At 46.6% G+C, this 13,586-nt stretch overlaps 1 protein-coding gene and 1 long non-coding RNA gene across 2 annotated transcripts in view; one reads left to right on the top strand and one right to left on the bottom strand.

The window, feature by feature from the left end:
* Positions 1 to 944: 944 nt before the first annotated feature.
* Positions 945 to 13,586, bottom strand: part of Rcl1 (RNA terminal phosphate cyclase like 1) — a 44,119-nt gene continuing 31,477 nt past the window's right edge. Inside the window, exons 8-9 of the mRNA XM_028894512.2 lie at positions 10,248 to 10,351; positions 945 to 1,274 (exon numbers count right to left, since the gene is read on the bottom strand). Of these exons, the coding sequence (XP_028750345.1) occupies positions 1,124 to 1,274; positions 10,248 to 10,351 (255 nt within the window). The 3' untranslated portion in view covers positions 945 to 1,123. The remainder of the gene's footprint in view (positions 1,275 to 10,247; positions 10,352 to 13,586) is intronic.
* On the top strand, positions 11,483 to 12,725 carry LOC119087929. The gene is made up of 2 exons (XR_005091477.1): positions 11,483 to 12,051; positions 12,552 to 12,725. It is a non-coding gene; the product is annotated as an uncharacterized LOC119087929 (long non-coding RNA).

Raw genomic sequence — 13,586 nt, 5'->3', positions numbered from 1 at the left:
AAGCCTGCTCCAATAGGGAGAACACCACTGGTGAATCCTGTATACATCACACACAGAATTGGCAGGGGAATCTGCCAGGATCCTGGGATCCCTGCACCTTCTCATTGGTCTCTGCCTAAGTCCCGTCTCAAAACTGTTTGCAGTAAGCAGCCTTGAGGGGTCAAAGAGTCTTTCCAGTGGAATAAAGAACAGATTTGCTACAAAGAAGGAAGATTCCTCAGCATCCATGCTCCTCGCCTGTGATGCGAATTTGACTGCATGCACCGCGACCTGAGCCCCTCCCTTCCACAGCAGGACTTGGCAGTAGGAGACCTCAGTTTAAATGTTCATGCCGCCTGCTGTGCTACAAAGTCCCATGTCTCTGACCCAGGACTTGGATAGCTAGGACTCTTGCTAGCATCCACAGAACAGGAACATTAGCTTACAAGTAGGTAACATCGCAGACTCTGGCTGCCACACCTTTAAACTAGAAGATCTAATGTTTTTGCATTATAAACATCAAACAAATAAAGCATCCTTTTGAATTTTCTTATGGAAATAATAATTTACACTACAGCACTATTAGAAGAATAAAAAGAAAATTTATGCCATACCTGGAATACAGAAAACACCTAAAGACACCCCAGAATTGCCCTCCCCATCCCAACCACCAGTCCGTCACAAACACAATTTACAGGATTAAGTACAGCATGTACCTGTGCAGCAACTCATTCACAAAACAAGAGATAAACCAAATGCCCCAGCCTCTGGCATTCTCATAGTCTGTCATGGTGAACAGAGGCTGCCACACACACTGCCACATTAATCCCCACACAAAACCACAGTCCAAAGACTGGTCCAGCAGCGTGACCACTTCCTGAGGGCCCCTCCTCCAGATGAGTTGGGAAGCTCACATGAGCTTGGCCTCCAAGGAATGTCACTGTCACTGGAGAAACAGCTGGAAGTCACATGGTAGAAATGTCTTTTATTTGCACATCAGTATTTTCAGTGGAAAACTAGTTAATAAAGTCCTTAATGTTAAGAGGCTGTCCTGTCCTGGATGGACACATCTGGACGTGGTCCCTTCGCTCCTCCGCAGCTTCTGCTTCATCCATCCACAACAGAGGCTGCTGGTGTAAGAGCATCACTTGAGGGTCTTGCTGAGATTCGAGAAGCCAATACCAACGCAGGTCATCAGCACTTTGTCCCCACCCTTGAGTTCCTCACCACATGGCTTCGTTTCAATTTTAAACATAACCTGGAAAAAGCTCTTCAAATGCCGCAAAAATTCTATCCTAAAAGAAAATAATGAAAACATTTATTTTAAAAGAAACTCTGCCTTCTTAAAACCCAAGATTTTAATTTTTGAGACTAAAAAGACTGAAGTTAAAAATGTCTAATCAAAACTGCTTAAGTAATATTTATAGCCTGTCAGTTTCCCAAGAGTACTGGAGCAGCCTACAGACACACACAACCCAGCAAGGTAAGTCTGGCTGGAAACAGAGCCGAGAGTTTTGTGCAAGATACCCAGCCATTTAGTTCCACACACTTGTTAGAGAGAAGACATAAATATGGAGGTAACTTTGAGTGGTCCATACAACATTTACTTCCATGAATCACAGCATCACAGGGTAAAAAGATAAACAAAGACTATTTCTGAGACCGAACTCCAGCAACTGCCTTCCATGGACTGAACAGTGTTTCCTGAATGTCTGTGAGGTACAGGCGCTGTTACTGTGCTGGGGACAGACAGTCAAATGAAAGGTTGAAAAAGGGAATGCCGCCCCATGACCATTCCCATCTATTGGTGTAACTAGTTCTTAAGAACAGTTATGGAAATTTAAACAGAGCAACAGAGAAGGAGAAGAACTGCATTTTCACATATTTAATAGGAGACAAATGGTAAATAAGGCACCAGGGAGGAGCTCACAGTGAGCACTGTGAAAGATTCATGAAGCTGCTTTTTACCATTTCCTGTAAAAGCAAGAACAGCATTCCTGCCGAGGGGACCTGAAGTATCAATTCTGCAGGTGGGCTGCAAAAAGCAGCTGCAGGGCCCTCAAACAACAGCCCTACTAAGCTGAGTATGACCCCAGTCTGACCAGATAGCTTACCTGGAGCAGTCACTAAACACATGGATTCCTAAGGCTTAGAGGACACATCCTCCCGGAAAAGCCTAGACTCACAGCACATGCAAACACATGCTTGCCTCTTTGCTACACTCTGTAGCAAAGGGACTCGGAATCTACGGCTAGCAAGCATCCCTAGCAGTAGACTGAAGAAACGCCGGTAAGTGAAGAACCCTGTCTGTCCGTCGGCCACGAAGCATCACGCAGACACCTGTGCTGCGCCGCTTCCTGACCCCACCCACCTCCCTACCAACCATGCAGTTCTAAGCCTAAAGTGCACGTGGATCGCCCAAGGAACTTTAAAAATACTAGATGTGCACATCAGCGGAACAGAACTGAGGGTCAAGAAATAAAACCACGTAAGCTTGATCAAGAAAGAATTACACAAATGGTATGGGAATAACTGATAATTCACAAGCAAAGAATGAAGGAACCGGGCCTCTTCCTCCATCACACAAGAAAACGAACTCAAGCACTTCAAAGACCTCGGTAAGGGCTGAAAGTATACGGTGAACTTCATTATTTTTGGATAATGAACAGTTTCTTAACAGCAGTAAGAGAAAATGTAAAGAATTCTTACAATAACTTAGGAAAACAATTGAAAAGACAGGCAAGAGATCCAAGTAGAGTCCCTGAAAGCAGAGCAAGCACATGGAAGGGAATGAAAAGGGCAAAGTGCTGGAAGATCACACTTCACGCTCAACTGGATGGCGGCACTAAGAAAGCCACCCAGTAACGAGTGCGGTGGAAGGCAAAGAGTACTTCACATGCCCTGACAGCGACGGAGAGCGCCACTGCTTGGAAAACAGTCTGCCCCTCAGACCCAGGCAAGGAGTTAAGGTATGACATCTTACTCTCAGATACATGCCTGAGAGAAGCGAAAGCCCTACCAAAACATCTGCACAAACATACATCTGTAACAGCACTGTTCATAAGAGTCAAAGCGAAGGAACAACCCAAATGTCCACCCACTGATGAGAGAGTAAATGTGTCAAATTCAATGGGATATCACCCAGCTTTCTAAAGTGCGACATGCTACATCACGGACAGGCTTTGTAAACTGTGCTAAGTGAAAGAAGCTGGTCAATAAGTACCATATATTTTATGACTCGTATTCTATGAAATGGTCACAATAAGAACTCTATTGCTTCAAGGCTTGCTGGCATGCCTTTAATTCCAGCACTTGGAAGACAGAGGCAGGCAGATCTAAGTTCAAGGCCAGCCTGGTCTACAAATCAGGTTATAAGACAGCTAGGGCTAAACAGAAAAACTGTCTTGAAAAACTAAAACAACCTCTATTACTGAGACAAAGAGCTGGCAGAGTGGGAAGAATGGGCAGAGACCACAAATGGGCACAGGGTTTCTTTCCGGGTGATAAAATGTTCTAAAATTAGACTGTGGTTATTCAACTCTATGAGTATACTAAAAATTGTTAAACTGTACACTGTAAATGGGTAAACTGTATGGCCATGTAAATTATATTTAGATATGGCTGCTTAAATAAATACATATATATGAGTTTTTAAAATGTACTGATCCTGGGTCCCACCCGTAGTCAATTACGCATGAAACTAAGGATACAGTCTGCTGCGGTGAATGTGCCTCCCCTGTGCTTCTGATCCAGTCACAGGAGGGGAAAGATACTGAGAGACTAAAGGGTAGCTGATGAACTCACCCTCTGTCTGAGCTGCCTGGCACGTCACAAGAAAGGAACCAACCACTAAGCTACCTGGCAGAACCAGAGCCCAGGGGAGATCTGCTTTGCTGTCCCTCCGTCTAAGAACACACGACTTCATCTTCACAACACAAGCCCATTTCTAAGTTCTTCCATGAAGCCTTTCTCAGCAGTAACACCCATCATGTGAGTCTTCCCTCCCTTGTGGGCTTCAGCGTTCTCTGCTTAGGGGCTCCTTAAGTTATTGCCACACTGGGCTGGTCCCCTGCCTGAGTCATCTCTGCACTTCACCAGTGACGGCCTTCTGCACACATGAAACTCCCTCCCTGCTACTGAAGGCATTTGATAAGGAGGCACCAGAGAAGGGAGGCGCTGGGGCTAACAGAAACGTCAGAAACGACGTCGGCAAGGTTATTGATAATCAAGGAAGTAAGTTCTCCCCCTGCTGGCTTTCCGGTTTGACTGCCCGTGGGAAACTTTTCCCTTGTGTTCTTTTCCCTTTCTCCATCCATCCCTTCTGTCTTAGGGAGAAAAGAAAACAAAGACATGAACCCCTCAGATAAACAAGCCCCATCTGTGGCCAAGCTTCCAGCTGGCAACAGCAGAGAAAACACCAGGCCCTCACCCCTCATCCGCACGCCCGGGGGAAGACGGCTTGTTCCTCACTGCTGTGGTGTACTAACACGGGCCTGAGGCAAGCGTCCCTCTGGGCCTCACCCAGCTACCTCACTCTGAATCATTCAACTGTGCTCAAAAAAACCAGGCGCCCTCTCCAGCTGGCAGAACTCCTGGGGACTTCAGCTTGCCTGGTGTCGTGGAGGGTGGGAGAGACGCAGAACTGAGTGTGTGGGCCATGTGTGTGCAGCCCTGAGGGATTTGTAGCTAGCTTTTGGAACAGTTAGGAAAAGCAAAGGCTGTTTGGACTTTGTGCAGGGTGGTTCTGCCAACCTCTCAGGCTGCCTGGGGAAGGCTGCAACCGATGGGACTGAGGTATATGTCAGAATGGCCTTCGCCCATCTCCAGCCTCCTCCCTCCATCTTCTGTAGCTGGGATAGCAAAAAGCAAAAATGAAGTTGAAAAGTGACCGGGGATGGTGTTAAATCCAAACAAACTGCTTCCTTAAGAAGGGGGAAACTGGGCCGGCGGTGGTGGCGCACGCCTTTAATCCCAGTACTCGGGAGGCAGAGGCAGGCGGATCTTTGTGAGTTCGAGGCCAGCCTGGTCTCCAAAGCAAGTTCCAGGAAAGGTGCAAAGCTACACAGGGAAACCTTGTCTCAAAAAAACCAAAAAAAAAAAAAAAAAAAAAAAAAAACCAAAGGGAAAACTGATCCAAGAGCAAGGGCAGCTTTTCTTATGGGGGCAACTGGAGTTCTATGCAACTTTTGAGTGAAGGATCTTAATTCCTCACTTAACAACGGGATCTGCAATGATTTTTTTTCCAGAACAAAGTGATTCACTTTCAAAACAAACAAGACTTTTCTATGAAAACCTCCAGTCTATCTGACAAGCAGGTTTCAGAGAATTCTGGAAGCAGAAATAATCGTCTCTGTAGATTTCCAAAGGTCAGTCACTCCCACTGCCACTGTCCACAAGGAAGGATCATCTGCCCCAGAGTCCCGACAACCAGGACAAGCTCAGACACAGTCCCTGCAAGTGGCCCTGGGAAGCCCAAGAGGAAGGGGCAGTGACCCACACAGAAAACCCTGCCTCCTCTCCCACCATCCGGCAGGCTGTCACCTGGATGTGGGTAAGGCTAAGGTTAGCAACGCGGTAGGTGTAGGAGCTGTCCCTGGAGGCTGAGGCATGAGAGCTGAGAATGGGAAAAACTGCTTCCCTGCTCCCCTGCAGTCTGTGCACGGCAGCTTTTGAGATCAGTGGTGTGTTTGATGCCAACAACATTTAAACTCTACTCCAAGCATGACGTTATTAAACTTGGTGAGAGGCAACCGGAAAGAGAAGCAGGCTGGCTGCAGTGCTGGCACACAGGGATCCAGGCTGAGTTCAGCCAACACTCTCCACAAGCAGGGATCATTTTATTTTACTATAATGCAAACAATCCCTAAGGTTGAAATATAAAGTGTCACAGGAGGTTTCAACTTCCACTGCACTTGACAAATGTATGGCAGGGGACACTGAAAGTGCTCCCAGCAAGTGCTCCCTGCAAGCAGCAAAGACAATAATCAGGAGACTGTCACATGGGTGTGCTTGGCCGTGTGAGCAAGCAGCCCTGAGCAGCTGAGGTGCACCTGAGGTTGAAGGACGGAGGCTTTTGTACTTCGGCACTCCCCTAGCTAAAGGAAAGAAGTCATTACTCAAGTTCAAAGGGTCATGGTCTAAGATGTGGCAGAAGCTGAAATGAGGACTTCTAAAAGCTGAAGCATGATATTCTCTGTCAGCAAAGCACTGAGAAGCCGGTGACAGTGGACAGGACCCCAGCTCTTACATGAGCTAACAGTGGTAAGAGAAGCAGTATCCCAGTCAGAACCCCACTTGCTTTCCATGTGACCTTGGCAAGTGTCATGTCTTATCACCTCTGATGCACACAATAGCACCTACTTTTTCACTCACACAGGTTATGTTGAAAACTATATGAGTTAAAAGAGGCAGGGCAGTGGTGGCGCACGCCTTTAATCCCAGCACTTGGGAGGCAGAGGCAGGCGGATCTCTGTGAGTTCGAGGCCAGCCTGGGCTACCAAGTGAGTTCCAGGAAAGGCGCAAAGCTACATAGAGAAACCCTGTCTCGAAAAACAAAACAAAACAAAACAAAACAACAACAACAACAAAAAAAGATGTAAAAAGACATCTTTCTGTTTAACAAGAGAAAAACCACACCTGGTCCTGGATCTTGGAGAACCTACAAGCACCACTTCTAAGCCAACGTAAGCCCTAACTACATTCTGAATATTTGTCCTTATACCCACAGCCAAGTGCGGTCCTCACACATCAAGGAAATTTTTCTGTTTGCAACAGAGGGAGACCACTACAGAAAACCACAACCAATCAAAATGCAGAGTTGTGGAGCCCAGTCCAAACTGATAGATATGCCTACAATTCCCATACCTAAGGCTCAGGGAACATTCTGGAAGGGGGTGGAAAGATTTTAAGAGCCAAAGGATCATGGAGTTTACTGTGAGATTATGGCTTCTAGAAAAGTCAGAGTCTCACCAGCATGACTGCCTAAACATGAGCTGAACAAAGACAACAATAGACATGCTGAAGTGGACGGGGTGGGAAAGCCCAGGAGGCCTCCACCCTATACAAAGAACGAGAGGCGACTAGGAAATGCTGAGAACAGGAGAGACAGCCTTCCCCAGGGAAGGGCACATCTATTGGCTATCTAGTATCAATGGTCAGCCCTGAAAACATACATACAAGGAATATTATACAGACTGAGCAGACTGTATTTATGCATTTAGGCATATGTATGCATGCATGCATGTAGCAATTAATGAAAGAGAGACCATGAATTTGAAAGAGAGCAAGGAAGGGTTATGGGAGAGTTTGGAGAAAGGAGAGGGGAAAATGATGTAATTCTATTACAATCTCAAAAAAAAAGCCATTTTCCAAATATTATCTGGGGGTTGAGGCTCGCTCATCTAGCTGAGTGGCACAGCACTCGCCTGGCTAAACAGCATACGGCACTCACTGGTTTGATCTGTAGTACTAGAAACAGAAACAAACAAAACCAAAAACCAACCAAAGAAGTGTTCTGCTCCCAGTAAACACTGTGTCTATTAAACAAACACGACTTCCACAATTCTGGGGAAGAATAAATAAGAATGTACGGTTGGTGAAGAAGTGTGACTAGAAGTCAATCAATTCAGATTGATAGACAGCTCGGTAGCTAATATACAGCCGACTCTACCTCCTGGCATTCAAAGTGACATGATGGAGAGAACAGACTGGGATGTGGGGTGTCTAGGCAGGATGAGTTCCTCAGATACGGTGCCAGGAATGCTGCCAAGCACCGGACCAGCCACGCTTCAGTCTGTCTGCACAGCTGCTGACTTCAGGGCCGTCCATGTTATTGACAGCGGGCGGGAGATGCTCACCGTCAGCCTCCTGGTGGCTCTGCGGCACAGACAGCGCTCAAGTCCACATGGGTTGGACTCCAAGGCCTTATGCACAGGCAGAAAGCCGACGCCTGCTAGCTCTGACCCCGGCACGATTTCTGAGCATTCTAAGACACCTGATGATATACTGATATATATATATATATATATATATATATATATATATATACACATACTGATATATATACTGATATATATATATATATATATATATGTTATTTCAACTTTTAAATAAAGTATAATCTCTCCCTAAACTAAAAATTAAGCTTCTGAGGCACAGGGTAGAAATACTATCACCAACTGGAAGTCAACAATATTCAAATATACACGCTTTTTTCAAACCAAGACTCTTCCTTCTGCTTTCCTTGAGGAAAGTGAGGTTTAAAAACTGGGTTTTATGACTTTAATGGCACAAGAAAATGCACGTGATACTCTCCCCACCCCCATGGTGAGTCATGGAACCTGTCCCATTAATAGATAGATGCAATTATGCTTGTAAGGTCCCAGGTTCATCCATTATCTTTCTGAGTTGTTGGAGCCTTCCACAAGATTAAGGACAAAAGGGTCCCAATCACAGCCATGTCTTGGCTGAACATAACTCCCTTTCCTTGGACTGTGCTTGCTTACATCGGAAAGTGCTTGGGGCAGGTGGGGTATGTGTCAGGAGGGGTTCCGGTGCACTTTCCCACCCTGGGAAAAGCCCTCTGCAAAAAACCGCAGAGGAAGGAGCACGTGTCTAAGCTTCAGGCCCAAATCTCCAAGCACAGAATGCTCCTATCTGGTCTACTCTTTTAACGCTCCACTCAGAGCAGACTACTGTTTTCCCAGGAGTTGCAGTAATTTTAGGTTTCTGGAAGAAGAAAGGAAACCTAAAAGGATTATGTGGTGAAGGACATGCTGAGGAGGGAACAGTCACATCCTAGTCATCTCCAGAGAGGCTGTAGACATTAAAAGATTATACAAGGCCCCAAAGCCAAACTGAAACACTCTCCAAAAACCACTTTTTAAAAAAGCATCAAGAAAAAAAACCCGTATTCCCAGTTCACATGATGTCCTGCCGAGGCCCAAGCCCTGGACCACATACATCTGGAGACAGTGGCTCTTGCTGTCTCCAGGAGAGCCACGAGGCCTCCGCTGCCCTGGAGCAGAAGCTGGACACAGCCCTGACCAGCTAAGAGGCCAACAGCCCCAGGATGCACACACCGCCACCAGTTGCTTCAGGCAGCTCTGACGGGAGGGACTCCTGCACCTGGGGCCATGTGCTCACCTCCACCTCCTCTCTGGATGCCCAGTGCCATTCTCTTTGAGCAGAGTTGACTACTGAAGTGGTCGGATTACTCAACTCTAGGTTTCCTGTCCTGTGAAACGCTCTACACACATTATCGGGAGATAATGTGTGGCTCTTCAGGTCCTGCTTATCAGTTTCCCCTGCTGCTAACACTGAATTCTCTTTCATCTTCTATTCTAAAAAACTCCCACTGCCAGCTCAAAAACCCCAACGTGATGGCACCACCATTCTTCAGTTATCACAGTACTGTACCTTTCAGATACACAGCATCGGTACCATGATAACCGAAAAAGGACAGTTCAGTCTCAGGTTACCTGCACCTCCCCAATCTACCACCTACCACCCCTAGCTGGTCACACAGCTACCTTTAAGTCTGTAAGCACGTAAGTACATGCGTATGTGCACATACATACACACATACACACACACATACACACACACACACACGCACGCACGCACGCACGCACGCACGCACGCACGCACGCACGCATACACGCACACAAAGCCTATTTTCAAACCTGCTCACTTATTCCTGATTAGAAATCCTTCTTCCACTTTGCGCTCTGTAAGCTGACTCTTCTGGCTAGCTACTGTTTTTGGAGTATGCAAGTTTTTATACCTTAGCAGTTAATTTCTGCTAATATCCAAACTGCTCGAACTCACCTCTATAACTTCCCAACTGGTTTGCTAACATTCCTATCAATTTATCTCTCCCAGGCAGCTAATATTTCATACCAATGGAAAAATAACCCATTTGCCACAGTAAGAATGCTAGCGGAAAGATGGGATTGGAAAAACTTCAAGCTATATAAAAGTTTATCTCCAGAAAATTAACAAAATAGGAAGTACAGACACAAGACCTGCCCAATCTATACCGGACACAGCTCAGATAACATGAGGACAACAGCTGTCATAGAAGAAGGGAAGTCCCAACCCCATGTGTGACCAAACACCAGGCCGACAGTCACAACTGCTGGCTGCTAAAGACCAGCACTAGCAGGCGCACTGCTGTGGTCACAGGCTACACACAGCACATCTCGTCATTCTGTACGATCAGAAAATCAAACGGAACAGAACAATGAGGTCAACTTTAAAGAGCTTACGTGTAGGGCGAGAGAGGTCCCAGCAGGACTTTGGAAACGTCCTGCTGTCCAAGGGTCATGAGCAGCAGAACTAGACTTTGGTTGGTCGAGTCCACACATCCGCCCTGTAAACACAAACACTCTAGTGATTAATTCTAGTACAAACAGAAAGAGGAACCAGCAAGCAGGGAGAGGAAGGCAGAAACCATCAGGATACCAGAGGCTCCGGAGCAGAGTGCTGCAGTTCACACAGCAACAACGGACATGGACTCCTCAGAAGGACAACTGGTCTAGCAACCAGCTCGGGCTAACCCAAGCAACAGCTGACAACATGACAACACAGGAAATCAGCATTCCCGGGCATACCTCGAGTGGGAAAACAATGAAACTCCTCCCTTCATAACTGGGGCAACGGAGGGCATCATCTTACCGAGTAAAAGCAGGCATGCACAGTTCGAGGACCAGTGAGGTTGCCCAAGGGTCGAGCAGACGACCTATGCTCATTGAGTGTGTCTCCGAGCAGTCAATCACACAAAGAACGACTATCTTTGACGCGTCCCTGCCCTCATCCCATCTGCTCTGAACTGCTCGTTGCCTCTTCCCATGACTTGGCACTGCCAAGGGCCATGGTCAGACCACCTGTTCTCATTACTAAGACGTTATCTCTCCCCAAGACTCCTTTCCTGTTTTTTCTTCCAAGCATAGGCAAAACATAATTTTCTTCAAAATGTTCATCCTGAAGGACAACTGTTTGGGTTGCTTCCTTTCTTCATCCTGTATTTCCAACCATGCCAGCTGAGTTGCTGTTTAAATATGTGTCTTTCAAAAAGCCTTTACTCCTGATTATTTGTTCTAGGGTAACTATAACAATATCAACTTACACACACCCTTACAGAGTATAAGCAGGATGTTATGAAACATCTACCCATCTTACATATCTAAGAAAAAATCCAGTTTGTGACCATGGCTCACTGCCGTCCCCCTGAGTACAACAGGTAGCCAGTCAGGGATGCTTACAGGGTGTACCTCCTTCCTTTCTGAATGCAAGCAGGTCAGGGAGTAACCCAACTCCCAGCAGCAAACAGAACTCGGCTGTCTCTCAGTTTAGTAGGCCTTTGAGAACCCATTCCTCTCCTTAAGTTAATAAAGAACAAAAATCATTTTTCATTTATCCAGCAAACTTGAGGACAAAAGCTGCTTGTCCATACACAACAGGAAGTCTGACGAACAAAACTAATTGTTTCACGGCTCTTGTTCATTTTCCTGAGACCGCCTAAAATTAAACTATTCTCTTCTGTTTCCTGCACGGAGCTCTATTGCGCCATCCTCAGCTGACTTGTATTAGGTACTAGAGTGAGATGTTAATGCAATAAAGATGTCAGGGTCCATGTACAGGACACCACTGAGGCTGGGGGGCGGGCTACAAGATGCGAGGGCACAGATGAGGGTGTGACTTGTCCAACAACAGAAGCAGGCTTTGGGGAGCAGAAATGGCCTGGAGGGATAGGCAGGCCTTGGGAAGAAGAGCAGAGCAGCATGGTGGAATGGCTCCCAGCCAATGGAGAGAGGCCAGGCTCTTGACAGACACGTGTGATCTCAGGGTAAGGGGGAGGGGCGACACCTGAGGCAGGGCTCTCCTAACTGGTCACAAATACCAACTGCATTCCGGGAGGGCAAGGAGCCAGCACAGGGCTCTGGCACAGTCGTGAAGAGATCAAGTCAAGGTTGGAGGGCGAGCCAGACTGAGAGGGAGGCTGAAGGGGATGTGGAAAGGACCTCCCCTCTGAAGACAAGGAGAGCAGCTCCCACGGGAGTGTGAAGTGAGGTGAGGCGGAAAGGGAGCAGGGCAGTGGCTGGAACAGCAGGGAAAAACCAGTAGGGCATGGTAACCCATGAGCAGAAGGAACCGGGTCAGAGACTCACAATTTGTTTAAAAAAAAAAAAAAAAAAAAAAGAGCACCTTCAGATGGGGGCGGGGTTATCATTTACATGTCACATCACAGACAGACCTACAGAGAAGTAGTCAAAAGAGCATTCAGTATTTCATCCTTTTACTAATTAAACACTAGGACATTCACACGAAGTTTTCTTAATGACTAAAACAAAGCAAATTTCGTTGAGGAACAATAATGGTTTTTAAAAGATCTCATTTAAAGATAAGAATTCAATACCTAATCCAGGCTGTGTTTTCCTCCTGAACTAGTAGGCTATGCTTTTACCCCAGGGCTGGAGTCTGCTACTAATGATATGAAACCCGAACTCAAGCTGTGCCCATGGGTGTCTGTTGAACTTCTCTGGAACACAGTGTTTTTCATTTTCCCACAGTCTACTAGAAAGGGACAGAAGTGTCCCACAGTCGGAGAGAGGACGAACCAGCCCACAAGGTCAGGAAGAGAAGCCAACAAGGATCTCAGAGACAGACAAGCTAGCTCCCACCACATCCTTTCCCCAACACAACATGGAGATGGAAAATTTAATAAAACTTCATGAATTAAGTAATGGGTGAATCGATGGCTTCATCCTTTACCTACACACACACACACACACACACACACACACACACACACACATCTAATCACTTATCTTTCAAAACCAACGCCAAATCTGTCATCAAAAATGAACTGAATTGGGCAACAAAAAACCTGCACCAGCCCTGGGCTACCCAAGATTCCTGACAGGCCATGTCTTGCGGAGGACCTGACTTCCTGTCTCCACTGCTCCCAGCATCCACTGCTCCCAGCATCATCACGCACAGTGGCTACGCCATGCATGCTCTTCCGGTGTATCAGGAGGCTCTCCTAACCTAATGAGGCTAAACACAGACACTTAGGAGCAGGGCTTACTTAATTCTGAAACAGTTCAGTCCCCCGTCCCCACAGTGAGAATGCTGACTTTTGTCACATGACCACTGGGCAGGTTTCCACGCTAGGCTTGGCTCAGGAGAGCAGGCTGCCATGTTCAGCAACCCTCCACTGTGTGGTCATTCTGGGAATTGGATCCTTAACGGGCTCTCTTAGAAACGTATTTTCCTCTTGCTAGATCTTCTCTTCCCCACAATCTCCTCCTCACTTTCAGTCACCTCAGCTGTGGCACAGTGCAATGTGTGCTTTTTATGTGTCTACTGCACCTGTGATCAACAGTTTGTGGCCATGAAGGACGCAGTCAACCTGAGCTGAATCCTACCCACAGAACTGCAGAAGCAAAATGGTGAAGCCTCTCTTTACCACTGCTCAGTTCTCACTTTCCAGAGCCTCACCATGCTGTGACAGCCTGGCCTTCCCTAGGCAGTCTTCAATACTCTAGAATATACTGCAAAATCTATCCACATACAAACCCAGATTTCTACCTTGACAAATCTGA

Source organism: Peromyscus leucopus, chromosome 1 (assembly GCF_004664715.2).
Source record: "Peromyscus leucopus breed LL Stock chromosome 1, UCI_PerLeu_2.1, whole genome shotgun sequence".
NCBI lineage: Eukaryota > Metazoa > Chordata > Mammalia > Rodentia > Cricetidae > Peromyscus > Peromyscus leucopus.
The sequence above is the reverse complement of the archived record's forward strand: the minus strand, read 5'-3'. Positions and strand labels throughout refer to the sequence as shown.